At 36.1% G+C, this 27,843-nt stretch overlaps 4 protein-coding genes and 1 pseudogene across 6 annotated transcripts in view; 4 read left to right on the top strand and 1 right to left on the bottom strand.

Annotated features, from left to right (window-relative positions):
- Window positions 1-62: 62 nt before the first annotated feature.
- Window positions 63-1,651, top strand: LOC108761440 (solute carrier family 52, riboflavin transporter, member 3-A-like). Its single transcript, XM_018507989.1, has 2 exons — window positions 63-423; window positions 502-1,651. The coding sequence occupies exons 1-2, from the start codon at window positions 203-205 to the stop codon at window positions 1,583-1,585; spliced, it is 1,305 nt and encodes a 434-aa protein (XP_018363491.1). The 5' UTR covers window positions 63-202; the 3' UTR covers window positions 1,586-1,651.
- Window positions 1,652-1,949: 298 nt separating this feature from the next.
- Window positions 1,950-4,110, top strand: LOC108761332 (uncharacterized; annotated as a pseudogene).
- Window positions 4,111-6,271: 2,161 nt separating this feature from the next.
- On the top strand, window positions 6,272-10,128 carry LOC108761377 (F-box/WD repeat-containing protein 9). The gene is made up of 7 exons (XM_018507870.1): window positions 6,272-6,620; window positions 6,822-6,981; window positions 7,434-7,573; window positions 8,021-8,262; window positions 8,666-8,918; window positions 8,989-9,264; window positions 9,713-10,128. The coding sequence occupies exons 1-7, from the start codon at window positions 6,543-6,545 to the stop codon at window positions 9,800-9,802; spliced, it is 1,239 nt and encodes a 412-aa protein (XP_018363372.1). The 5' UTR covers window positions 6,272-6,542; the 3' UTR covers window positions 9,803-10,128.
- A 594-nt stretch (window positions 10,129-10,722) lies between these two features.
- LOC108761433 (peroxisomal leader peptide-processing protease) overlaps window positions 10,723-27,843 on the top strand; it is an 86,822-nt gene continuing 69,701 nt past the window's right edge. For both annotated transcript variants that reach the window (XM_018507974.1, XM_018507975.1), the window contains exon 1: window positions 10,723-11,093. The gene's annotated coding sequence lies outside the window, so the exon portion shown is untranslated. The remainder of the gene's footprint in view (window positions 11,094-27,843) is intronic.
- The window catches only part of ITP (ion transport peptide), a 33,166-nt gene continuing 20,588 nt past the window's right edge, over window positions 15,266-27,843 (bottom strand). Inside the window, exons 2-4 of one of the 2 annotated variants that reach the window (XM_018507977.1) lie at window positions 20,881-21,257; window positions 18,278-18,398; window positions 16,194-16,269 (exon numbers count right to left, since the gene is read on the bottom strand). In XM_018507977.1, the coding sequence (XP_018363479.1) occupies window positions 18,278-18,398; window positions 20,881-21,257 (498 nt within the window). In that variant the 3' untranslated portion in view covers window positions 16,194-16,269. Of the gene's footprint in view, window positions 16,270-18,277; window positions 18,399-20,880; window positions 21,258-27,843 lie in introns of both variants that reach the window. The other variant, XM_018507978.1, reaches the window with a different exon arrangement.

Here is a 27,843-nt window from a genome sequence, read left to right as displayed (position 1 = left end):
TATGTTTTATATATATATATATATATATATATATATATTTATACTGTTATTTTTAGCTTAGAATATCTCTCCTGATAGAGTGGCTGCAATTTCATAATAATCGTTATCATGATATCGCAGTGAGCAAATAAACAACAACCAGAAGCGTTCAAGTTATTGAGTGAATACAAGATAGTTTAAGAGTACAGACATTTGAAGACAAATGAGCAAAACGTTGAGTCAGCAATTGAGCAACCGGAGGCTGCTTGTCGACCTCCTGGCTCTGATGTTTGGTCTGGGTGCTTGGATTGGAGTAAATGGCGTCTACGTTCAGTTGCCACTCATAGTACACACAGCTCCAGAAGGATGGAGCCTACCTGCACACATGGTGATGCTAGTACAATTTGCCAACCTAGGTCCCATACTGTATACTCTATATATAAAGTAAATCTATGTTTCATAACATTCCTTCAATTCCTTGGGACGATTGTATAACGAATCTAATACAAATGTTACTTTCAGGTACACTGTTTGGGCATATGACAAATATATTATTTATGCTCTGCTAACTGCGGGAACGGTTGCCTGTATAACATTGAGTTTTCTGTATGATCATACCTCATTTGTGTTCAGCAAAGAACACTCGACTGCCCTCTTGTCGCTGATGTTTGTGACTGCCCTGGTCGGATGTACGAGTTCTGTTCTTTTCATGCCGTACATGAGGAACTATCGTGAGATTTATTTAGTGTCTTATCTCGTCGGTGAAGGATTGAGCGGATTTGTACCGAGCGCAGTAGCGCTGATTCAAGGCGTCGGTAATAATCCAGTATGCGTCAACGTCACCAAGCCAAACTCGACCCAACTGGAATTCATGCCTGCGGAATCGGATCCGAGATTCTCCTCTCAAATATTTTTCATCTTCATCGGGACTTTGTTATGTCTGAGTTTTATTTCGTTCTTACTTCTAAACTCTTTGCCTGTAGCACGCGGGGAGAGAGTCAAGCTACCGAGAAGCATGGAAATGCTGCCGACCGACACGACGGCACCGCCGAGTTACAAAACTAATGCCGGCTGGAAAATGCCAAGATTTAGCTATTATTATTTATTAGTCATGATGGCTGTAGTATGTTTACTCGGTAACGGTACTTTACCAAGCATACAGTCTTACTCCTGTCTACCGTATGGCAGTATAGCGTATCACTTGACAGTCACGCTAGCTTCCATAGCTGGCCCATTGGCCATGTCCTTAGGTTTCTTTGTAAAAACACCAGAGGTGAAGCTCCTCAATATCCTTATGGTGGCTATTTTGGCACTTTCAGGCTTCGTCTTATATCTGGCCGCGAAATCGCCTTATCCTCCCTTGCAACATTCATGGATGGGTGAATTGATGGTAGTCTTTATATGGATAATGCTGTGCGGTTTAATTGGATTCGTAAAGATGGGCATTACGACGTTGTATCGACCCGATCCCGGAAGGGGTCTTTACTACACTGGCGTTGCAACACAAATCGGATCGTTAATAGGTGCAATTACCACGTTTGTTTTGGTCAATTACACAAAAGCATTTCAGTCTTTCTCACCCTGCACGTCTCTTGCAGAAAATTAACGTAGTCTGTACTTAGTCTTATCAATTATTTGCGTTATTGGTAATATTAGAAAATCTAATTTTTAGACAATTTTTTTCTCAGGAAGAGTATTAGCTTCTTTTCTTTTGTATTAAAATCAGAGATATTTTTTTTGCAATTGTTGGATATAGATGACTTATGATTCCTACTATTATTTTGGCACTACACATATAAAAACACTTAGCGATTATTAATTTACTAACTTTACCCACAGAGAAAAACATGAGCAACTAATAAAGATGGCAACTATACAAGTTTTATATGTATCTAGAATTGGTATATATAATTTAATAATATAAATAAAATTAATACACACACATATATATATATAATTTAGTAAACTATTTTAGTTGCAGTAACTATAAAATATAGTTTGTTCAATTATGTACGTTAATTCTACTTGTATAGTTGCCAAGAAAGGCATCTCCAGACGATATGACCAATTTTACACATTTGCTGAATATTGGCACATTCAACATGAATAATTATGTATGTTACGTATATGTATGATATTTGCTAATGTTGGCCATGTCAATGGAGGCGCTTTTATAAATGCTATCACTATGTCTTTTTTTCTCCAAGTGTATAAATTTGAGTCCAATATTCGCCCAAGACATGGATGAACATATAAAACGATAGCGTTTTTTCTTTCTATTCTCGTGCATTTCAAACCGTTTTTCCTTGATAGATTCCTTATTTGATGCTCAAACTGTGCCCAGTAAAACTTAATATTTTTTTGAACACAGAACCAAGTTCTTTGCACACATTGCGTTCTCAAAGTGCATGACGTGCACTTTTTCTCACAATCAGTTGAATATACTTGATATAATATTTAATAATCTATATTAAGTACTTAATATTTGAACAGCTCAACTTCATTGTTAAGTCTGCACAGACCGTGTGCCAGACAGTGTTTAATTTCACATCACATGGTGTTTTCTCTTATGAATGCATAAGCACTTTATCTGATAAATTTTATTGAGCAGATTAAGAATCAGTGTTGAAAAAGGAGAACAATTCGTATATCCAAACTTTAATTATGCTATATCTTTATGACTCTGCTTTTGATAAATTTATGCAAAGGTAGAGTTCCATAGATATTTTCATCTATTATTCGGAAAAGTGTATGCATATGCATGTCTGTGATATTTTAAATTAACTTAAACTGTCAAATATCAGTATTGGTGTGATCGATTACTTCCGTTCAGAGTGCCGATGTGGTAGAGCGATTACTTTTAATTGTCGGCAAAGTCACGCGCCAATCATTTACTGTGTTACGCAAAGATAGATAAAGAAACCTCGACGATATAATGAGGGACGATTGGCGAATAGACTATTACTTTGAACATGTCAAGTACAGCGATTGTCCACCTTCTCGTAATCTTACTCGACATCAATGAAATATTAGCGACTCAGTTCGCGAACGTCGGTCCCATGATATATATCCTCTTACACAAAAACAAATGCCAGACAGACTGTTAACAGTCCCATAACGAAAACCTGCCAGCACAATAGGCACAGTATGTACAACGACTCGGCTGGCACTTGTTCTTGCGTAAGAGGGCATACATCATGGGAACGTTCGCGAACTGAGTCGCTATAGTCAATTGATATTTTTTTACGACAGAACGTTCATCATCGGTGATGAGAGGCATAGCCTGATTCTGTTGGTTTCGGTTTTCTTCCCTTAGCATGCCCAACTTGAAGTTCTAGGGGCAATATTACTTCTTGTTTCTGACCCTTGTGCTCGTACTATCGCTCATTGCATTTATACTACGTTTGTACGAAGCAACAAGAACTTGTGCAATTCTAATTTTCTCATAAGCTGAACTATGAGCGACGAGTAGTCTGACGTTACTGATAACGTCGATCACAAAAAAAATGAGATAACAAGGAGTAACAAAGCGAAGTTAGTTCGTATTTAGGAAAGTTTTATTGCACGTTCTGATTGGAGTCTGTTGTTTCTTCAGTAATGGATTTCTGTCATGTTTCGAATCGTACTTTTGTCTACCATATGGACATCTCGTCTATCAGTTGTCCATTGTTGCGCCCAATTTGTGAACTCACTCGCATGCTTTTTGAGTTTGGATCATGGTATCGAATATAAAGATTATTAATTGCCTGTCTCTGGTATGTTTGATCACTGAATGCTTACATTACGTACATAACTATATTGTCTTCTACATCCCCGTTGTAAAAATCAACGGTCGGATTGATTGTTCTGTTCTGGATCGAATGGGCAAGCGAAGCGATTATTTCGTTCATTTTAATACCGATTATTTCAAGGCATATAACTTCTATTTTGGGGACAATTATTAAAAGGTTTCTGTACAATAATGATGGCTCGAACTATTTTTATATACAAATTAGTAACAAAAATAAGCGGACAATAAGAAAAATAAAGAGTTTTTATGAAGATAGTGAGAATATCTTATACCTTTAGTGGTAGATAGGTTGAAAATGTGTATTGCTCCAATTTTGAAACGAAAGGGTATACTTTATCTAAGTAGTGAGAGTTCAATATATGTATGTACATACTTCCTACGTTATTATATTTAAAATATTCTAGAAATTGTATTAAATCGAGATGCTATGTATGTACAATAACAAATTTATGTAATTACACCTGAGTAGCCTATTAGCAAAAGTTATTAGTTTTACTTGAAATTTTTTTTTGCAGGAGCGAAAAAACTTGTATACCTTTTCTTATTCAATCTATTAAGATTTTTTTAATTAAGAAAAATTAAATATTTTAATTAACGAACCGTGTAATATGGTATGTGAAATACACAATTTTAATTGATCAAAATAGAATGACTGGTTTTGCAGCTAAAGACAGGATTTTAGCTGATTTTGAAGCAAAACATCTACCATTTTTATTAAATATGACTTTAATAGATATAATTACACTTGAAGCAATAGGAATTTGAGAATTCTTTTTTTGGATTTAAACCAGCTAGAGTTTTCCCTTTGATTTTAAGAGTTAATAACTATTTCAGCACATTTTTGAAACATTTCATGACTAAGAGGCAAAGGAATCCTGAAGTTTCAATACTTCATTAAAAAATTTTTTTTTATATTTTGGGTATAACGGCTTTTGCATTTCGATTATTCACATAAAAAAAATTATGTAAAGCATTTATGCATTTACAATTTTTTAATGTAGATGTATATAACATATACTTAGCAAAATACGTAATACATTTTAATAGCGAAAGTGTATTCACAACTTTTACATTACAAAGCCATGTAAACAGTCGCTATTTAACAATAAATAATATAAACATAGTATATTTTAATATAATTATGATAGAACATACTGTTGCAAAAATTTATTCAAATTATTATTTACAACAAATTAAATCTCTAAATTGGAATTAATTGTTTTATAAATGTAATTTGGACAAAGTATTATAATTGTTATTTTCGAATAAAACATATTTTGTTAACTCTTTTATTTGCTGAAGTTCCCGTTGTCAGAATCCTTCACCTCATAGTTGGACGCAGAATTTACCTCTGTTGATTAAGTTTATTAAACGAATAAACAAATTTAATTTTTTCTCGAAAAAATTGAATGTATATCGAATAAGATACATACATTTTTTTCGCGACATTCTATATAGGTAGCGCCGCTCGTGTGCTGTGTATACAGTCACTAGAAAATCTAGTGACTTTAGTTATGTACAGCCAAAGAGAAATCTGAGAGAGGACATGAGGGCTTTTTCCTATAACAGCAAAATGCCCCCGCATACTACTGTCCTCTGAAGAATGAATGTGAACTACAATGGGCGGTATTCATAGTCCGTTCTTATTTCAAGACTGTTTTAAGTAATGTCTTAAGACACTAATACGGCTCTCTCATGTGATAGAGTAAGGTCGTACTAATAGAAAAATACGGGATATGTTGAATTGCTTAATTACAGAAGTTAGATTTGATGATCGCAAAACCGTAAGGCATGGAAATCGCAATATGAGATACCCAGGGTATTTCTAATATGGAATAACCCATGCTCCCATGTTATTGTACAATAATAAAAAGGACAACCGGAATGAACGTCAAGTGCCTATTTCTGCGATGCTCGATTTCAATTACCTGAAGACGAGTTTTGGGTATAATGTATCGCATACTCCTTTTTCGCGCATCCTGGTTGTGTTTGTATTTAAAAAACATTAAATAAAGTTTTTTAGTTGCAATACTGATATACTTTACGTTTTATCGATTTCTTGGAGCATCTCATATTAGGAGCAATTTTTTGACTTTGCGATTTGCTCACTTTTTACATTTCTTTAATTTTTTCAAAAAAAATTAAATTTGAATTAAATTTTATATAACATTATCTTGAAGCTTATTAAATTCCCTTCAAAATAAAAAACCTATTATTTTTTTAAATTCTGCCCATAGACTTCTAGCATTTACCCAAAATGAACTCGGTATCTCATAATAGAGGCCTTTTCTCTATATAATTATATACAATAATATAATTATATATAAAATATGTCCATTTATATACAATTATATAAAATTATATATATTTTTATATAACTTTATATAATTGTAAATAAAATATTTTTTCCCGGATTTATTTCAGCGATTTTTATTTCCATCAAGAGCGCCATAAAAAAAATGGATATTATTGTGTAGTTTACATCTACTTCTTCAGAGGACAGTAGTGCGCGGCAGCATTTTATGGTTATTGGAAAGAGGCTCTCATGTCCTCTCTTAAGTTTCTCTCTGGTATAGTGATCTGCGATGTATTGTGTATTCCTAGAATTAGCTGTATAAGATACTCGATAGCAGATGATCGTTATGTTTGATAACACGACAGATCAGTCATCGTAAACATCCGTGATTAGAACGCATTCAGTTTTTGTTTAATCGCCCCATTAATCTCGAACAGATTGAATGAAAATACTCAGATTTGCACGGTTCGAGGAAAAATGGATGACGAAAATGCAAGCTGCTCGTATGACAGCAAGGATGATGCACAACTGTCACTGCTTGATCTTCCGGTCGAGGTTTGTACAAAACGAAAAAAAAAAAACGCTGAGATTTTCGTCTTTTGCTCGCGTGAAATTCATTTTTTTTTTATCGCCGCTATTATCTCGTCAGTAAGAGAGAAGTCGCTTTTCAATGGAGTAAAGTGAACTTTCTCTTTTGTTCATTCCGACCGCAACATCTGTTCGATTATGCGTTTAATTTGTTATTGTACATTTCAGATATTTCTGCATATATGCTCCTTTTTAGAGTCGTCGACATTAGTACATGGTTTGAGCCTAGTGTGTAAACAGTTCTACTTGATTTTGAAGGATGATTCATTGTGGAAAGCGCGAATTAATCATATATGGCCAGATACTAGCTACCCACTCTTGCGTCCTGGTTAGCTCAAATTGATAGCACTTTACGCCTTGCACGACCACTTATTTTGTAAATAAATGAAACACAGTCTATATTCTGTTCCAGCGCTGTTCGAACTTGCACATGCATATGTAGGTTGTACATATATCAGTTGCTTATATCGTGTTAGATTTTATTTTGTTTTTGCATTTTATTTTTCTTTGTCTTGAAAAAATTTTTTTAATGTTTTATAAAAAATATATATTACATTCCTCATTTATAAGAAATCAAACAAGTTTGAGCAACTCTGTTTACTTCAATAACTCGATATGCATAAAGTAAGAACTTTAATAGAACATTCTCAATCAAGAATGTACTTGTTTATTTGTTCTTAATTCAAGTTGTATGTGTATGCATTTATTTATATTTAATATTATAATACAAGGAAGTTTTTCTCTTATTTCTTTGATATAAAAAGTTATATGATATTTCAGCGAGACTCGACAAACTGTTTTGGAAATTGTCATGTGTTGCGATCGAGAAACAAACAGTCCTATGGAAGGGTTCCGTAGCGGAGAAACTTATAATTGCTAATGCACAGTACAGCACAGTGGATGCTCTGTTACTGATGCACGTAGGTAGTATATTAAATTATATAGTAAAAAATATTTTATATTTGTGTTAAAAATCGCAGATCTTTATTAATCTTTTTGTGTTGAATTTTTAACATATCTGAGTGTTTTTTAACATAATGTGATTGTAATTGATTTGAGTGTACTTTAACATAATGCGATTTTTAAATATTTTGTGTTAAATATTCAACATTTTTTAGTGTTAAAATAACACAATTTATGAACAATCGATTTAAAAATAATGTACTTTAAAACGTATAAATTCTAAGATAAATGAATAAAATGAATACATTTAATAAAAATGTTAATTTTACTAAAGTAATGTGCTTTAGCAAATTTGCTTAAATATTGTGTTAGTGTTATTATATTCTTTGTATTAATTTTTTATATAATGTTTCTGTTATTTCTTAACGTATTTATAACGATGTATTGATGATTTTTATTCTCAGAATGGAACCGTATGTATAGCTGGTGCGAGAGATCGCACCCTGCTTTACTGGAAAATTCCCTCACCTGAGAAACCACCCTCTTCCGAAAATGGGAACACTGTCTGCACAAATTCCGCGCATAACGGATGGATCTGGGATCTGACGGCGATAGATAACACGGTCTACAGTTGCAGCTGGGATCAGAGCGTCAAGTCATGGAGGTTAATCAACACTGGTCTCGTCAAGCTGAAAACTTACGAGATGTAAGCAAAACTATTTCTTCCAGTCTCTTTGCAATAAAAAGACTGTTCGAGAAAGATTATTCCCGTTTGTGGGAGAAATAATTATTTTTCTCCAAATTATTTGAATGCGATACAACAAAATTGTTTCTTTTGATCGCTTCGTAATAAGAAGTCCAAGCAAAGAAGATAAGTAATTCCTGTAGAAGAAATAATTGTTTCCCTTCAAATTATTTCTCCTACAGGAATTACTTATCTTGCTCGTTGACAGTTATTTTCCCTACAAGAATTACTATAAATCTCGCTTGTTAACAAATGATTCGGAAACGCAATTCTAAATAAAGTTTACTCGCCAAATCGAGTTGAGTATATATTATTATTTTGAGCATATCATTTTGATATATCAATATTAAATAAATATTTCCAGGAGCACTGCGTCAGGTGCACTGCTGTGCATGTCGTCGTGTCCAGAGCAGGCCCTCTTTGCAACCGGCTCGTACAGCAGGACCATATTTATGTTCGATTCGAGATCAGGACACAAACCGATCAGGCAGTATCGACCGCACACCGGAGCTGTGATTAAGCTGGTCATGAACTCGGAATACATCTTGTCCGCCAGCGAGGATAAAACGGTGTCCGTTTGGGATCAAAGAGCTGGACGGACCATGAAGTCTATCACAGTAATTTCATCCCGTATTTTTGTCATCGTGTAAAGAGCCGCAACTACGATATCGCGGATGTACTTCTTAGATTTCAGGCAAAGCGTTCCCCATGTGTATGAGCATGCAACGGGATTGTGTTTGTGTGGGGGACAGTAATGCGAAGTTGCACGTGCTAAATCCAAAGAATGATTTCGAGTTAGTGAAATCTTATTCTACCAAACATACGAAAGGGATAACAGGGGTGCATCTGACGCACGGATGTCTGATAACGAGCTCCAAGGATGGCACTGTCAGAATTTCAAGCCCTACGGATCCACCGAAGCCTATTACTACTTTCCTTTCGGGATTCGGAGAGATCGCCAGCGTAAGTATTATTTGCGTATATAAAAAGGTAGCTATTTTGCTGAAGTACCTGAAAACTTAACTACACGGCAAAAAACATTTTGTATTTGTGTTGTAAGCGGACCACTCAAGTGCGGACCAATAACTCTATCTTGTTAAACTTTCGTGTTGAATTTATTAAAACAATTAGATAAATATAAAGATAAAACGAGCATTGGCAGATCTTAATAATATATATTTGGGAATAATAAAATATTCTCTCCACTATTAAACTAATTCTATTAATCATTTAATATATTGATGTGTATAAGCGTTTTATATACAATTTTATACAAATGTTGATATAATGATTTTATATAAATTTTGATTAGTCTCCGAATTGATAAAGCTCTTAAAATTCACGATATTTTTGTATACCTATAATAGCTTATATTATATTATATTATAATTTTATGTTCTTTATTTCGTAGATGGATTATCTGAATGGCATTCTCGCGATATCTGGCATCGATGTCGCGGTGTGGCAACCAAAGTTGTCGTTTTCAACGAGACATCAGTGAACGGAAATGATTCAGAATTTCTATACGTGTTCTATAGCTATTCTAAAGCTATCCTATAGCTGTTCTGAAGCTATTCTAAAGCTTTGAGAAAGAGATATATATATGTATAATATATTCTTAATTTTTATTAAGATACTATTCTAACGTGCTCTCTTAACATAGAATGTAATATATATCGTTTTGCGAAAGCAGAAATACGTTGTTTCGTTGAAAATTCGTTTTAGTAAAAGCTTCACTAACATCACTTATAATTATAAGTTGAGCTTCATTAACATCGCTTATAATTATAAGCTGATAATGATAGCTACAATTATAACATCGAGCCTATAATTATAGCATATTCATGAAGCAATCTTTTGCGTAAGAAGAATAAGAGAAAATATATTTTTATGATACATTGAAGTTTGAACATAATATATTTTATATATTGCATTATATCGTATATCATATTGTCGTATTATCATGTTTGTCATTCTGCAGATTTTCTCTCATGTTACATTTTATATTAATATATTTTAATATTTATGTTTTCCACGCTTGAAACTACACTTCGAACATGTGATTTGAAAAGACGACGTTTATGGACTTTTCGAATACCGGACGCTTGTTTATAATAACATTTATAAACGGAAATACAGGTCGTGTATTCGAATGATAAAAGAATCCCTTATCCCTGCTGAATTTACACCATTTCCAAATCATCGACTTTTAATAATCATTTTGAATTTTAGTGCCATTTTGATGTCACCATGATTTTTTGTTCTGCTCGAGAGGTCCCGCGAACGCGGGACGGAATTCGAACTTCCCTCGACGTCACGTGACGCATCGCTCCGCGTCACGTGATACGATTTCAAGCGAATTACGTTGGCGATTAGTTTTTTCGTACTTGCGACGAGCCGCGGTTGACGGATGCTTTTGTTTCGCGCTAAGGGCGAACCAAGTGCCCTAAGTTTACTTGCTATACGTGTGCGCGAAGTAACGTCATTGTGGCCGTTATCGTATCTTATCATTCGCGCGTTCGTTCCGCTTCACGCACTCGCCCGAGAGAGCGAGCCGAGTTCGTGATCGCGTACGAAGAGGTTAGCGCTCGTGGACGCGACGGCGGCAAGTTCGTACAGGTAATCGCGGGAATCTCCGATGGCAAACTTGTTCGAGAACGCAATGGAATTCTGAATCTTCCTGGAGAATAATAGAGGACGAAACAAAGTCGACGAAGGCAACGAAGCGGCTTCCGCAGTCCATCGAAATTGCTGATTCACGACGTTGGCGAGATAGCGGTAAATCGAACTTGGTATGTTTTACAACGTATTAGAATTCAAACATTTTGACGGTAACATAAGATGTAGTAGAAAAAATTTTAATTATAAAAATTAATGTTAATTTTATATTTTTGATATTTAATAATTATATATTAATATATGTATATCATGTACATATATAATTTTTTTAATGAATTAAAAAACTGCACGTCTAAATTAAACGAAATATTTAATTATTAAATGGAATACATTTAAATGTACAGCAAACGAAAAATATATATATAATAAACATATAAAAATTAAATACATGTAATATGAGAATAACAATTACAAGAGCGGGCGATTACAAAAGAGGGAAGAGAAAGAGGGAGGAAAATGTGAGACTTCGTGGTAAAATTAACAAATCGTTATATTGGCTTTTGATTCACCCGTTTATTCACGCAAAACAAGAATAGACTTGGATATCCGTGTCGTTAATCGTACTCATTGTACACATCTGTCCATATACATACAATATCGCGCGTCATACGCATCCACGAAATGCATATATGAAATGCGGTGTATACACATTACATATCATATGTATATATAATATAATTTTACTTTAATTGGATAGGATACGATTCCTCAGCCCTTTCTCATCTTCGTTCTCAAATTTAGCCGCGTATAACGTGTATATCTGAGTATACGTATATATATATATATATGTATGTATATATACGAGTATTTTTCCTCTTCGTATCTCCGGACGCGTGTATTACACCCGTTCCCTGTATTCCTGCGTGTATTTGTACGTACGCGTATTCGTGTGCCGCGCAGATAAAAATATCCCACGCGTGTGTCGTTACCGTCGTTTTGCAAATGTGAACAAAAACTATCCAGCGAAAGTCGACGGTGTCTCGTAAAAGTGTACACACGTCGTCTGCTCATATGTCGAGTTCATTCATGTCGGAAGGGAAAAGAACTAAAAAAAAAAGTAAAGTAAAAAAAGAAAGAATGAGAAGAACGGAAAAACGTATCCGCAGTCGTGCACGCACGCATGTACAGGTGTTCTCCCGCGCGCATCGACGAAAGATCAAATCGCAGCTTGCAACTCGCGTCGACAGGTGCGAAACGGGAAGTGACGGATTAACGCTCGCAAACGAGCTCGCGAACCTATTTTTCGTCGGTCGACTTTTCCGTTCCGCGAGAATTGTTCGCATATGCGTGTCCCTTACAGAAATTTACTGGAAGGTAGTGATTATTTAATTGGAATTAATTGAATTAATTTGAAGCGCTGTAGTTTCGTGTTTTCATTATGGAAAATATGGATGTGGACTTAACATCAGATGATGTCCATATAATTCTCACCATATTAATATTAACCCCTGGTGTTTTTATATCAACACCATCATAGTATGCATTAAAAACCTGTAGGGTTAAATCTACCCCACATTGGTGTTTGTATCAACAGTATTATAATGTGGATTTAAAACTCATTGTTAAATACACATTGATGTTTATATCAGCATTAACAGGATGAGAATTGTATGGACACCGCATGGAGTTAAATTCACACTCATATTTTTTAGTGTTTAATACTCAAAATAAGTATCGACAGTCAAAGAGGCATCCTGGAAATATCTTTAAGGCATAGGAACATCTTCTGGATGTCTTTAGAACGTTCCTTGAAGATTTGTGCTGTATGGAAGGTAATTAATCATTTTCTTTCAACATTAAATTAGATTTCTGTAAGGGATATTCCATCCTCCCGGAGATTTTTTATTTTACAGCGACTCTGAACACAATATTCATCTATACAAATACATCTGTCGAGACGCGAGATATTCTGGAATGAAATTGTGAGAAAAATATTTCTGCGAGAAATATATGAAAGTAAGGCAAGTACTTTTCTGCGCGAAGGGCGCTCAATTTTTCCTGAAAACTGTGACGTTAAAGGACTCCACCTGTCGATGCTGCTGCACATAATTGCGCTGCGCGTTGTTCGGACGATGCTTTTACGTTGCATAAATAAAAACGCTGATTTTCTGATGCGCCAAAAAACGCGCGTGCTCGGGATTCAGGCCGGCTTCAGGGGCAACACTTCGGAGTGAATGAATCAAACTTGCAAATATTATATCTTAAACAAATGATATAAAAGCCACAACAAAATCGGACAGCAAAAAAATAATACAAAATAGATGCAAGACTATCTAGACACATATTAATTGTAATGTAAATATGCGCCTCTCGATCTTCCTCTCTTTTAACATAAAAACTGTTAACATAAAAAAATTACGAATTTGTTGACGCAGCCTTTTTCTTCGCGATGTGCAAGAAATGAATGCAAAATAGATGCAAATGTAAAATAAGTGGAATGTATGACGGAGCAATTATACAAATTTGAGCCTCGCCTCGAAGTGTCCGAGTTCTCGAAGACCGTACCTGACGATCGCAGTGACGGAATGATTTCAATACTGATTTTGGAATGGTTCGTAATTCTCTCAGAATGGAAACAAGATGTCGCAAGGCACGACGGGATTTTCTTGGAGCGCGTCCTCTGGAATCTTCGTAATCGGGAGAAAATCAGGAGATTCGAAATTTCAGACTTTTAAACCTTGAAAGCCGATTTCACTAATGAAGTTGAATAAAATTGATATTAATTTTCGTTTTTTCGCAATCTTTTCCATTTTCTAGAAATAGAAAATTAGAACATTGTAAACTCCATTTATTCTTGCCAATTTGACGTTTGTTCGCATGCAAGTTGGATTAAAATCGAAACTTCGTCGACAAAACTGATCGACAAAAACTGAAATTAATTTAACATTTCTACCAGCTGAGTTACTTGAAAATTTTTCCTATTCATTGGCATCTCGCGAGATCGACTCATTGTGTGCCATTCTTTTCTGTTTGTCTTGGCTTCTTCGATGATTAGTTGTCCCAGCACAGACTGACTTTCTCCCAGGATTGTTTTGTACATTGTACACTTAGACAATCAGCCAATTGAACGTTGGCTTTGAGGACGCGCGTCCTACCTCGTTATGCCCGGAGACACCGCTTCCTCGGCTAGGTACGCGCGCTAATACTCTTGCTTCGCTACGTGTCGCTTATATATAACTTAAGAACGTGAAAAAATAAATAAATACTACGCGTTTCGTGCGCGACTCCGTCTGCCGGACGGGCGCGGAAGAAGACGCTCTCCGTTGCTCGCGACGTCGCTCGCAAATAAAGTACAGGATTCCTCTTCATCTATCTGCCTCTTTGACGAAGCTTTTGAGAATGGCTGCGTTCAGCAGAGAAAGCAGCTTTGCAACTGTTGTAAAATTCTTTAATACGATTGACTTATACATTTAGATCCAGTAAGAGAAGCTAAGAGCAAGATCTACCATATTGAAGAATTTTATAACAGTTTCGAAGCTGCTTTACTCTAAAAAATATCAATGTGGAGCATTCATATAATTGTTACTGTTGACATTAATATTAACACCAACATAATTTAATACCATGAGTTTTAAATCCACATCGTGATGGTGTTGGTATAAACACCATCGGTTAAACATTCACACCATGTTGATATTAATATATTTTAATACCAGTAATATTTTCTATATTAACACCAATTAATATTTTTAGTGCTAATTTTTTAGAAAAAAGGTGTTCCTCTCCTGAACGCAGCCATTGTCACGTATACATTCGACTCGCGCATAATTGAATACCGTTGGACATTGTCAGCATCTCTTCCACCGTGACGCCCGGTGCGTTTACCTCGGCGAAAACGTCGTCATATAAATTGCAATAATAACAACAATAATTCTACTATGACATAATAATAATAATACGGTCGCGATTTGAGCGACCGATGGACCTTCGATCTATTCTTCTTAATTGTCTGTTTTAAAATACTTAGCTGAATAAAAAATCGTTTGTTTCAAATATTCGCCAAATTCCCGCATTTGTTTTTTATTGTTTTTCCCGTACGCCTAAAAATGTTAAAATATGTATTATATCTGTGTTACGCGATGTATTCTAATTACCGACACTTTCTTCGTCCGTCGCGCGTTTTTTTATAAACGACTAAAGGCTCAGTAACTAAACAACAAACGGATGAAGAATGGCGATAATAATAAAAATATAATCCTGACGTAAAAATAATCGTATAATAATATAATAATAATAATATAGATTACCGTTATTACTACATAGTGATGAATGATGGCGATTAATAATTAATTAATGATTAATCGAATAAAAAAAAAACGAGTGGCGTGGTGCGCGAGAGCGCAGATATTTTATCGACTAGAATTCGTATAGATTCGCTGTGTGAGTGTGTGAGTGTTTACTTGTATGGCTCAATCGTATCATTTCGCTCCCCGTGGGGCTCATCATTTAGTATATTATTGTGTAACTTCGTTCTTCGTCGTGTCAAGCAACAACGCGACTCACCGCGAAGAGGATCGCCGTCTCTCTTCCCGGTTTCCCTGCGAATTCTCTCAATCGTACTCTCGTCGCACCGCGAGTACTCGCCGATGTTAGAACAGAACGACGTTCGCGATATCCCGCGCTTTTATTACGTGGACACCGAAATCACGTCTCGAGCTGGCAGATGAATCGCATTGATCGCATTCCGGGTGTGGCCGTGAATTTTCCACCGCGAGTCTTCCTGAACTTCGTAGACGTCGTAAGTACTACCGTACCGTTCTCCAGGTCGTTTATCATCTCCAGATGAAACTATCCGGACTCTGACAAGGATCTTAACGATTTCTTCGGAATCCGGAGATCGATACGCGCGGTTCGCTCGGCTTGTTCTCCAACGCGACGTCTGACTCATCCCTCTTCAGGTGAAGAACGGTATCGAATTAAATCTCGTAAGACTCGAGACTCCTCGAAATTCGCGGAACAACGACGATCGTCGCGCCGAAGTCCACCTCTTCGTTCTTCTTGTAGTCCTTTTTCCAGACCGCGTTCTACATCGATCTCCTTCTTGGTCTTTGCACGTGTATGTTTGTATGTGTATGCGTGTACTTGTATGCATGCGTATGTGTATGTGTGAGGATGTATGCGCCGAGTGATGTGTCTCCTTCGTGGTGCGGCGCGTCGTTGCTCCGACCATGTCCCGTTTACTTCTTGCGACCTAGGTACTCGACCATCTCCTGCAACCTTTCCTTCTCGTCCTCAAGCAGCAGCGCTTGGATGCAGCTCGTGAAGTATTGTGTGCTGAAGCAGTCTTGCCTGTGGTTCGAACAAAGATCGAGAACAGAAAAATCGATTAGTTCATTGGTGAATACCGATTAATCACTAAAACTCGGACGTGATGCGTTCACTCGATCTGTTCGCAATTGTTCCAATAGATTGGTAAATAGATTGAAAAACTTTCGTTATAGCAAAATTTTACATTAGTTTTGAAATTTAGAAAGTTACAATTTTTACATAGATTCAATAATAACGTACATATTCCACACGTTTTTATTTATAAATTTTGAAAAATGATAGGAATGTTACAATTCTGATATTCGCAAGCAGCACTTTGAACAGAAAGCTTGAGAATTTTATGTGCATCGACTTTTTTTATTGATAGGCATATTTAGCGAACAAATCTGTGATAGTTGGTAATTGTTAGTGCGTAGGGAGGTATTGGGACACGTGTGGGAAGGCATTGACTGTGTTTCGCACTCTACATCGAGAATTAATGTGTCACGAGTAGAGTGCGAATTGTTTTGCATTGTAAAAAATCACAAAAATATTCAAAAATGTCAAACAGCAAAATCGCAGATATCGCCACCTAGAAAAAAGTATTTCTAGTCAATCTGCTTAATCATTATCCTGAAAAAACATCAAAGAGGCGCAAAAAATCAAAATGTAAAACATTCGTTCGCAAAAACGGTAGAAAAATCGTTGTCTCCAAAAAGTCAAAAGGTACGTCGAAGTGCACTCACAATCAGACAAAAACATTGTAGTGGCAACTATGAAGGTGACAACTACACACATTTTATATGTAGAATTAATGTATATATGGTTGAATGAATTACTTTATAAGTTACAATTAATTATAAAATAATTTTTCAACTATATGTACGTTAATTTTGTGTAAAATTTGTATAGTTATTACTTTTATATAGTTGCTATCGCTATGTATTTTTTCTGAATGTAGATAATGTGAAGTCAGAATGTACGAGATGATGCTGTATATTACATCGCCAGCGATGCTGCATTTTGTCAAGTTAAATTTTAAACATAATTAACAGAATAGATATATTAATTATTCATATTTCTATTAATTGTTCATATTAATTCGTATTGTTCAAAATTTATTTTATTACTCGCCAACATTTTCGAAAAAGATGCTAAGATTCTTTATAATTTCTATTACGATAAATTCCAACACTTCATCTTTATCTATTGCAACATTGCTCGCTAGTATAAGGTTTTTTCTTTTTCTTTTCTTTCTCTCTTGCGTAGAATTACCTAATATCTCATACTCATTATCTCGGTGCGAAGATACTATAATACGCGTGGATATTCGTCCAGGGGATGGTATCAAAATGCAACGAAAATATAATTGAAAGTAATGGTAACGGAAATATAACAAATATATTTAAAAAAAAGGGATAAGTAAAAACTCGATCAATCTCGATATCTATTTCTGTTCACAACTTAACTCTCTCCTATACAAACTTACGAATTATTAATACAGGCTTTTACTTTAGTATTACAAGTTGATATACAAAAGTATTATTCTTTCTTGACATTCCACGAGTAAAAGACGATTCTTTTGGGTCGACTTGTGTCATGAAATGGAATGCAGCAACATTCGATAATGCGTTTGCTATTTAACTCGGTGAATAATTCATTTTACTCGTTACTAAATATTATCGTTTATTATCAGTTTCTGAAACATTTTCACGTTATTTTCGATCCAAACACCACTGCGATTGATGAAGCATAACTCGATCACTTAATGTATTCACGATTTTTTTATATATTCGTCATTACTTACGGCAAACTTATAAGCATTACAAATATTACAAGATGTTTACGTACAATTATATGCAACGATTGCGTGAACAAATCGGAGTTTTAATGTTCCCGACGAGTGGATGTATATCGAGACGAGAGCAGACGAGGAAGGATAGTGGAAGTGCAAGCGGACACAGTTAGTTCTTTATATTTGCGAAAAGCGGAAAGAACATAAAAAGGGGCATATAAAGGGAGAAATCATAAACTAAAAAGAAAAGGCTACCTAAACCCCGGGATCAGCTCCGTGGAGTTGCTTGATCCACATTTGGATCTTTCCGACCTCGTCCGTTAGCAGCAGGACGTCTAAGCATCCTTTGAAGTAGTCCGTGGTGAAACATTCCTTCCTGCAGAGAGTTAAAAAAACATAATGAATTACGTCACCATTAACACAAGTTGCATTCGTAGGCAGCAGCTCGTAGCTCGAAAATCCTGAAAAATGTCTCACGAATGATCGTAAAACATATCGCTCTCATCCCAGTAAACGAGAATAAATTGAAACGAATAAAAACGAATTCATTTCGACATTCCCGAATTCGCGCTTTTGATTTTTCAAATCCATTCGAATCCATGAATATATCTGAATTCAACGTGATGAATAGTTCTTTCATTTCAATAAAAAGGTAATTAAATATTTTTTAATTCATTTCAATAAAAAAATATAATAATACAGACATGAATACTTTCATATTTAACATGATGAATAATTAGCTTATTTCGCACTTTACTTCATTTCAATCAAAAAAACATAATATAAATACTAACATGAAAGAGAGAGAGAGAGAGAGAGAATCATCCAAATTCAACATGAATAGCACATTTTATATTTCTATCCATTTGAGTCCAAAAATATCTAGGTTTTAAATAAGTTAGTCATAAATACATCCAAATTCAAAATTATGAATAAGAAGTCTCGTTTGTAATCATTTCAATTAAAAAAAATTTTAACATAATTTGTAAGCTGTGAATTTCTTTGAGCTGTGAATACATCACAGTTCAAAATTATGAAAATACATACTTTCGTTTAAATAAAAAAAGTTGACTGAAATATGTAAATCCTGAATTTATATCCATAGTACAATATTGAATAGGAATATTCTCTCTTATTTCGATCGAAATAAATATGTTATATTTATAAAGAAAGAATTATAAATGTTATTGTAAAATCAAAAGAGAATATTTACAGGAAATTTATTTTCAAGTCGTTTCATTTTCTATTCATTTCATAAACAGAAATGAATTTATACCCACAGATATTAATTTATTTCAATTCATTTCAATCTAATTCCCGGCTCTAAATCGCGAACTCGAATAAATTAAAATAAATTGCAATACAATTTAAAAAATTAAGCTTCCAGAAAAAAAATTGTTTCAACTCGACTTAAAAATACATACGGAAATAATATTTTTGCTTAGCGAAAAGATTTGATTATTCCGCCAATATTCTTTAAATTGCGGTTCACCTCAATGCATCTGCTTTTTCTCGTCATTTCGCATCTTGATAAGGTTGAAATTTTTCCTAAATTTAGCTACATGCCGTTACGTACGTTCGAGCTAGCCCGTCAATCCGTCTCTTTTTCACGTTGATCCCGCTCGCTCGTCACACAATAGCTCTTTTGAGACGGCCGTTAAGCGGCTTAACGCGGCGCGGCACAAACGGCAGGTAGCAGCGGATGTGCGTTGGTATTCGCTCGCACGAGCTATAAATAGAAGAGAAATCTCATTCCATTTCGATACGCGTGCCGACGTATGGTGAACGCGCGCCTCTGTGTACGTACGCTTACGTATGCGTGTGCATCGTAGGTGTATATATATAATGTGTGTGGTGTGTGTGTATATATACATATATATATGTACAAAGGTACGTATCCGTACGTCCACCTTGGCCGTCGTTCCCCACCGACATTTTTCAAGGTAGAAATCACACGGCGGAAGTCGTTCGCGAAATTGTTTCACTGTCAGAACTCGGTAGAATTTTCTCTGGCTAGTTCTCCTCTGCTATCCGCGATAATATTTTCAGAAATCCGATAATATTCTCAGCCCGCGAGATGAATCTCTTATATTGTGCACAAGAACTCACTCTAGAAAAATTACACTCAATTTTTCTCGATCGCGTCTGTTTCCGCACAGAACCCCTCGATCAAATATAAAATATGCATTTACTAATTTGACTTCTCCGAGATTGTGGAGTTTTTGTTCATGATGAAAAAACGAGCACGCATTTGCAGCCCTTAAATCGGTCTTATCTATTGCAAATAGCGTAACATGAAGATTATTAATTAGATCTCGAGGAATAAACTGCTAATTAAGTATTGGAATATATTTTTAATATATTTTTATGTTTTATACTTAATTGTATATCTTAAATAATATAATATTAAACGATAAAAAATAAAAAATAATAGAAACAAAGATACATATATATATAAAACTTTTTGGAGTGCATCCATGTGAATATTAAATATTTTTGGAATAAAATCGAAATACAAAATTAGAATATCTTAACGGTTTATTTCTCACAAATTGAAGTTGGTATCCAACTAATTATCCGTTTAAATTATTCCAAAAGTCAAGAATTTTAATTTTGCAAATTTTCCAACAATTCCCTGGTTTCCAGTTTTGCAGAAATCCTATGATAGATCATAACTTAAAATTTCTTTTTATATCAAGATTACCACGTTTCTACCAATCGCGTCATCGCAGACGATTGCGAATATCTCATCTTCCATCGGCTTTACGCTCTAAATCGCCACGGAGCAACAGCAGCAACACGCGGTCTTCGACTGTCGGTCGCGAAAGTATCTAGTCATTGTGGATAATTAAACGTACTTGCAAAGCATATGCAATTGCGGTTCCCGGAAGAGGTTGTAGCAGTCTTCGCAGATGCGGTCCAGACGGGCGAAGATGCTCTTGTCGTACACGCCCTTGCACTGGATGTCGAAGAACGACCTTTTGCCCAGAGGATGGCCGCTAAGGCTGGCGGCGTCCGCGCCCAGGCCGATGCAGGACGAGATCAACAGTAACGTCAGCGACCACGTGAGGACGGACATCAGTAACGGACAGGACGACCTCGCGGACGACGACCTCGACGACGACGACGACGTCGACGTGAGTAGCGTCGAACACGAGGAATGATACGCGGCCGATGGATACATCGCGAATTCGTCGTTGGATGATGACTGGGTGTTCTGCTGCCGATGCATCATCTGAAAAAGAGAGCCATAGTCATTAAACTGCAGTCTTTTTTTCTAATTTCGACTTAAATATAAGTCACATGCTACATTCTCGAAGATTCTTTGATTATAGATTTAACAGTGATTGTATCTTCCATAAAAGCAAAATGCAAACGAGTTTTTGGATTTCGTCAAATCGATAAAAATATTGTCTTTGTTATCTCTGTTTAAAGTATTTTATGCCTTTTGTATGTTTACAAATTTTATGTGTTACTGTCTGTAAGATACAGAAAGTAGTTTCCATGTTAATTACAACTTGCTTATTAGCGCCAGCTGTTAAGAATTCCGTATTTATAGATACCGTACTATTTGTTTCTGCACACCTGTGTTCAGATTATTTACATGATTGATAGATAATGGGAAAAAATATGCGTTCCATTTAAAGCGACATAAAATTTTTTTACGCTTATATGACTCATCTCTTTATTTAAAGATTTATATTCATTATATAGAATCAGACATACTTAATGTATTCTTAACATTTAAATTTGTGTATAGGTATAGATTTTATCATTTAAATTAATACACGCATTACTTTCTAGATAGTTGAAATTATTATAAACTGTTATAGATATATATATAAAATTAATTAAAATTAAAATTAATTTTAACGCGAGTAATTAAAAATTAATTCATATTTTTGCTGACAACAGACTAAATTGAAAAATGTGATTAGCGACGAAATTAAATTGAGACGACGATAACATAGCAACGAAAACATGAAAAATATTCACATATGTTATTAGGAATGTATCCTAAATATTCTTTGCTCGGTCGGAATTTTTCATTCTATTTTCGGCATATACCAGGAATGTGTTTGTAGTCTCGTCATTATTTTCAGCTTTTTCTAATAATAGATATTTTCGTAACCAAATTAGATGAATTGAAACTAAAAATAGATATCTTAAAGCTGGCTCTTTCAGCTTTCGCCTTCCTTTAAGAACGAATGATTCTAAAATCAAACCCCCTGGCGTCCATGGGATCGTAGGTAACAAATGGTGAAGTTCACCACGTGTGGAGCCAAACTTCTTGAAAAAATTTTTTCCAAAGAATCATCTTTCCATTCCTTTCCTATCTTTCAATCATACTGCTTTATGTCGGATTAAAGCAATCGTGCAGTTCGAAGGTATCTTTCGGAATGAGATGTTTAAAAACATGATCTCCGAGAGAAACCGGGAGTTTGACCTCGCGATTCGACGTCGTTGTGGCATGACTGTTCATCGAGAGCACTCGTATATGAAACGACGGACATTCGCATGTTCGGGTATACCAATATACCTCATCATCTTCTCGCTCTCCTCCTCCTTCTCCTTCGATTGACCGGCCGGCCGGCTGGCCGGCCCGGCTTGCACACACACAGGTTGAGATGTAAAGCAACTCTTAACCAGTCCTGCAGCAGTCGCTGTGAATGGACCACACGCAGGTAGGCTCTACCTGTAAACGTCCTCAACCGACAACTTCATTAACTGAGACCCCAGCGCACGATCACCACGAGGAGGAGGCCCTCCTTTCTCACTCTCTTTCTTTTCGCTCCCCTCTCCCTGTGTCCCTCTTTTTCCCTCTTACGTTCGTATCGTCTATACCATCCGTGGTTCGTCCCACCTCTCTTCTTCCTCATCCCACTCGCCACCTGCACACACGAGAGCGAGCGTTTCGCCCGGTTTCTTCTTTTTTCGGAACATAATCACCGCTCCCGGGTGGGATCTTATTTTTAGCCGCCAGGACGATTCTCGGAACTTCTCCGGCAACCGCTCTCTTCTATATATCGGCGCCTCCACCTGGTAATTGGCCGTAGGCCGATAATTTGCCCCCAAAGTCGCCCGCATCCTGAGATCGTTAAGACTCTCCTCTCACTCTCTTCCATTTTCTGCCTCTTTCCCCCCCCTCCCCCTCTCTCTCTTTCTCTGCTATCGTATAGATTTCCTAAGGTAACCGCTTGTCTCTGCAGGAAAGAATGGACATGTTCCGAGATCTGTCTCATTTCTCTTCGAGGATTGACTTTCTCGGAACGTATCCGGTGTGAACCTACCATCAGAGCGGCATTGTGTCAAAGAGTCAGAATCTTTTCATCTTTAGAGCCTCCTCGTTTGCTACTTAATTGATTTCGGCTTGAATCCATCGTTAATCTTTGCAACTATCACGTAATCGCAATGGCTTAACTAGAATTTCCAGGCGTCCTGGATAAGGTGAAAGTAAATATAATATAATACATGCCACGAGTGTATGTAAGCAGTATCTCTGTTTAATTAATTTAATTGCATTCCGTATAAGAATCTCGTGTCTTGAAATATTAATATGATCTCGAATTTCTTAGGGGCGTATGAAAGGAAATAAATATCACAGGTTACGTATTTCAAGATAAATCTTCACAGTAAATAAGTGTTTATACAGTTCGTAATTTGCAAATCAATATACAGAAATAAGGCTAACAACGAGCAAAATACAAGATCGTTAGGGATGTCAAGCAATTTATTAATATGTTCATAACGAAATTCCAATTCTATATATAAATACAAAAAACATTGTATCTAACTTTTGATACTGAGAGAAATGTATCGTGTTCTATATTCTCTTTTACCTTACTAATAAAGAAAATTTTACTAATGAAAATATTAACAGTACTGAATGTAGTGACAGTATTTTTATTATCTTTGTTAGTAAAGTGTTAATAAATTACTTGACACCTTACAACATTTATCTTGAATTTTGCTCATTCTTAATCTTATTTTTACACATTGCTTTGAATCTTAACAAATTGGATACGATGTTCTTCGTATTTATATAGAATTGGAGTCTCGTTACGAAACGAGTATTCACTATAAATCGAAAATAATCTACGTATCTATTAAACGTTGAGTTATATAACAGATACGTAAATTGTCAATTGAACGACGCAATTAAAAATGTCCTGGGCAATAAATTTACTCAAGATATTTAAACGAGATATTTAATTTGTAAACGTGTACTTTCTAAAATCGCGGATTTTTCTTCTTTAATTAATACAGAAAGAAGGAATTAATAAACATTCGTCGCGCAATCCTCTAAATAAATCTCCTCGGTTATCCTTATCGCAGCTCTCTCATTTCGTCTTGGGGGACCCGATCGGGATAACGCGTGTGAGAAAAATCTGGAGGGACTGACGGTGCGCATAAAGACGTCATAAATTAGGCCCAGTTGCACCGGTACATTTGAAGGTATGGGGGACTTGACTTTCCGCTTGGCCCCGATTTCGATAATGGCAGGCGTCCTCCGTCCGGATTTAAGTCCGTGGGGCCTCTCTTATCTTAAATTTCCCGGTTGCATTGACAACCGGACCACACAGGGGCATAAAGTGCATCGATATATGCGCCGCGGAACCGTCGCTCTCGCCTCTGACATCACTGGACCGCGAGATGGTAAGTGAGCCGGCTTTAAAAAAAAACGGTACAGCGTGCGCACTGGAGTCCGGTTGGGCCGATCTCACGAAGCGACACATTCGACTTACTTACAGGCAGATTACATTATACAATATTTAGCACCGACAGACGGCGTAAGAACCAGACATTCCGTTTACATTCCGTAAAAATCCCAACGTGTAAATAATGGCGCTTTTTAACCAGCCGATGTGGAGCGACTTACGAAGGTATCGCCGCACGATAACGCGCTGCAACGTGTTCACCGTAATTTACAAGGCAGAATTGGTTAATGTTCTAATAAAATAAGACGGAATCCCTTAACTGACGTGCTTGTTAAAAAACAGCGACGTTTTTCAGGAGTTTCGCCAGAATTTTCCCAGAGGAACTCGAGGAAAATCCGGGAATTCTCGCATTGGGAAAAGTTTCTGAAAATAGACAAACTAGAAGATTTTGATTATATCAAACAGAATTTTTATTATCTCAAGATTAAAATTATAATAGATTTAGACAGAAAATTTTGATTTATCCATTTTTAACTAGAATTCTAATTAATGCAAACAGACTCTTTTTTTCTGCGCTAGATATTTTTTTACAAGATTTCAGTAAAACACTGTTCCAATTACTTAACCCGATGTATTTACAGTTTCTGTGAATAATTAAGTTCTTGAATTAATTGATTTATGAAGGGCATTTTTTTTTCAATCTTCTCGAAAAATCGGAACGATCGCAGTCAATGTGATTGCGTAAGGCGTAAAAATATGTTTCACAAAAAGCTCGCGATATCAATGCGTCGCGTCGATATAGCAATATAATGTTTCGATTATGTCTCTCGCGAAAAATCGTCGCTATATTTAGACTGAACGGCCTGTGGGCGTAACACAGAGATCAGGTCAATGCAAGTTATACATATTCCGCTTTCCGTATAGAGATAATCCAAATGAGAACTAATGTTCTGAGTTGTACCGCAATATCGCATAAGACACAGAACGAAATCAAAATGTCAAAATGATGAAATGAAAATCACATTCCTCTTATTTACAACCTAAAGTAGCAGTGGAAGTTAAATTCTGGTATCATTAATCAATATCATCAATAGCCTTATCAATAATCCTTTTCAAAATTTTCTATTTTGTCTAAGATAGATTTCATGATTAGGTTAGAATTATTCTATAGTCAATTGTCTTATATCTTTGTAATATATAGAGTTAATAATATAAAAATAAACCATAACTTTTACTTAATAAAATTAACATTCTCGGATATCCAATTATATGTATATATTCAATTATATTGATTTTTTGATAGGGCTAGTTATTTGATGACAAAATAAAATATTGTCTTATACCTTTTTAGTATCTAAATATGTTTAAATTGACAATAAAAATAAATTTTGAAAATTTAAAATACATATAAAATCGCTAGTTTTATATAGAATAAGAAATAATCTAATTAAATCTAAGGAAAATGGAATTGTATTCTTAATATTGCAAAAATCAATATTCTAGGCAAATCCATCCCTTTCATGGATGTCATTACAGATTTAGTTATGACGCAACCGTAACAATGTATGCACCTTATACGCTGCATATAAAGGGAGATAAAATACGTAGAGGATGGCACGACGAAGCGGAAAGAGGAAAAGAAAGAAGAAGCACGAAAGCGTGCCGAGGGGTACGTGAAGGGAAGAAAAAGTCAACGGAGAGACTTGCTCGATAGGTGAGGTCTTTCCTCGGTTCAACCATGTACAGGTGTGCAATCTGCGAGGCTCCTTTTGCAAAAAGCCATACACTTTGCCCCGCAGCGGCTCGTTTGCGCATGGTATACAGGGTGTCCAGCAGCAACGATCGTGCTATCCTCGAAACACAGGGCGGGAACTTGAGAGTTGATAAGAGATCTGCCTATCAACTAAATCGAGATTATTCTGTCTGGGGCTGCGTTCCGTTTCGCGCATGATGCATCATTTATCCTTGTCAATCACCGAATGTTAAACAAGAATAAATGATGCATTATGCACATCATGCGTGAAACGGAATGCATCCTGAATACATAAAAAATCTAATTTGCAACGTATATATTTTTGAAAATAATTCTCCATTGTTTTTTTATTACACTGCAGCGTCCAATTAACAGCGCACATTAAATTGTAATATGAAAGACTCAATCCAGTGTCCAAAATTGAAGACACAAGATATTTTGAAGATGTCTAAAGCGACGTCTAGACAATAATTGATGTTGTCCAATATCATTGATCATTTGAAGGCTATATTGAGTCTCTAGACTGTTGTAATGAACATAGAGCCATCCATATCAAAATAGTATATCAAATGTGGTCAATAAAAATAAGAGGGAGCGTGAAGACGGCTAATCTCCCTTTCTTTCCAAGATATTGCGATTGATTGAATAGAAAGAAATGAAGGCCATCTCGCGTCCTATTTCTCTCGTTCCAATTTTACACACGGATGACGCAGTCTCCATGCTTTAGTTACAAATTATTTAAAGGGGACATCAAATAATATTGTACAAAATAATCATGCAATAACATTGAGCGTCTAAAAGTCGCTTAAAAGACCTCAAAAACATCTGTGCGAGAGACACCAAAAGACGTCTCACATCCTGCGTCTTAAGTTTAGATTTCGTGTTATTTTGGGAGCTCCTAATTTGCGGTATAGATTCCCAAGAATGGCGTACTCTTTGTCCGGTAAATCTCGCGTTAGGGAATACGAAAGATTCCCGAGGGTGCAGGACGGGTCGCTTTTGCACCACGTCGGTCCCAAAAGTTCAGAACCATCGCGCCCAATCTAATCTCAATCCTCCGATCGCTCTGACTTATAGTGTCAACGACCTGCGCATCCGCGAAGCCCGCTCGTCGTCACGATGACATTAAGACGATCGGCCTCAGGTAGACGTACGCGCGTGTATCATGCGGGGCCCGTCATTACCTCGGGAGGAACATAAAAGCGGGATAAACAGCGTACGCCGAAAGAGCGGCGACTTGAAAAAGTCACTGTACACGCCGGTGGGGCCTTCCGCAAAAAAGTACCGCGGTAAGGAGGATAAGAAGAAGCGGCGAAACGCGTGCAATTACCGAAACGCGTTCCTGGCTTCCCTCGGGGAGAAGAAGACGAAGAGCAGCATCCGCGTGTCCTGCACGCTCTCGTCGTGGG

Source organism: Trachymyrmex cornetzi, unplaced genomic scaffold, assembly GCF_001594075.2.
Source record: "Trachymyrmex cornetzi isolate Tcor2-1 unplaced genomic scaffold, Tcor1.1 scaffold248, whole genome shotgun sequence".
Lineage (NCBI taxonomy): Eukaryota > Metazoa > Arthropoda > Insecta > Hymenoptera > Formicidae > Trachymyrmex > Trachymyrmex cornetzi.
Note: the sequence above shows the minus strand (reverse complement) of the source record. Positions and strands in the feature narration are given on the sequence as shown.

What these genes read in the sequence shown, in the direction of transcription:
- LOC108761440 (XM_018507989.1), top strand. Translation starts at nt 203, where the DNA reads ATGAGCAAAACGTTGAGTCAGCAATTGAGCAACCGGAGGCTGCTTGTC. An exon ending in CTGTATACTCTATATATAAA is followed by an intron (nt 424 to 501) that starts GTAAATCTATGT and finishes TGTTACTTTCAG; the next exon opens with GTACACTGTTTGGGCATATG.
- LOC108761377 (XM_018507870.1), top strand. Translation starts at nt 6,543, where the DNA reads ATGGATGACGAAAATGCAAGCTGCTCGTATGACAGCAAGGATGATGCA. An exon ending in CTACCCACTCTTGCGTCCTG is followed by an intron (nt 6,982 to 7,433) that starts GTTAGCTCAAAT and finishes ATGATATTTCAG; the next exon opens with CGAGACTCGACAAACTGTTT. An exon ending in GGACCATGAAGTCTATCACA is followed by an intron (nt 8,919 to 8,988) that starts GTAATTTCATCC and finishes TGTACTTCTTAG; the next exon opens with ATTTCAGGCAAAGCGTTCCC.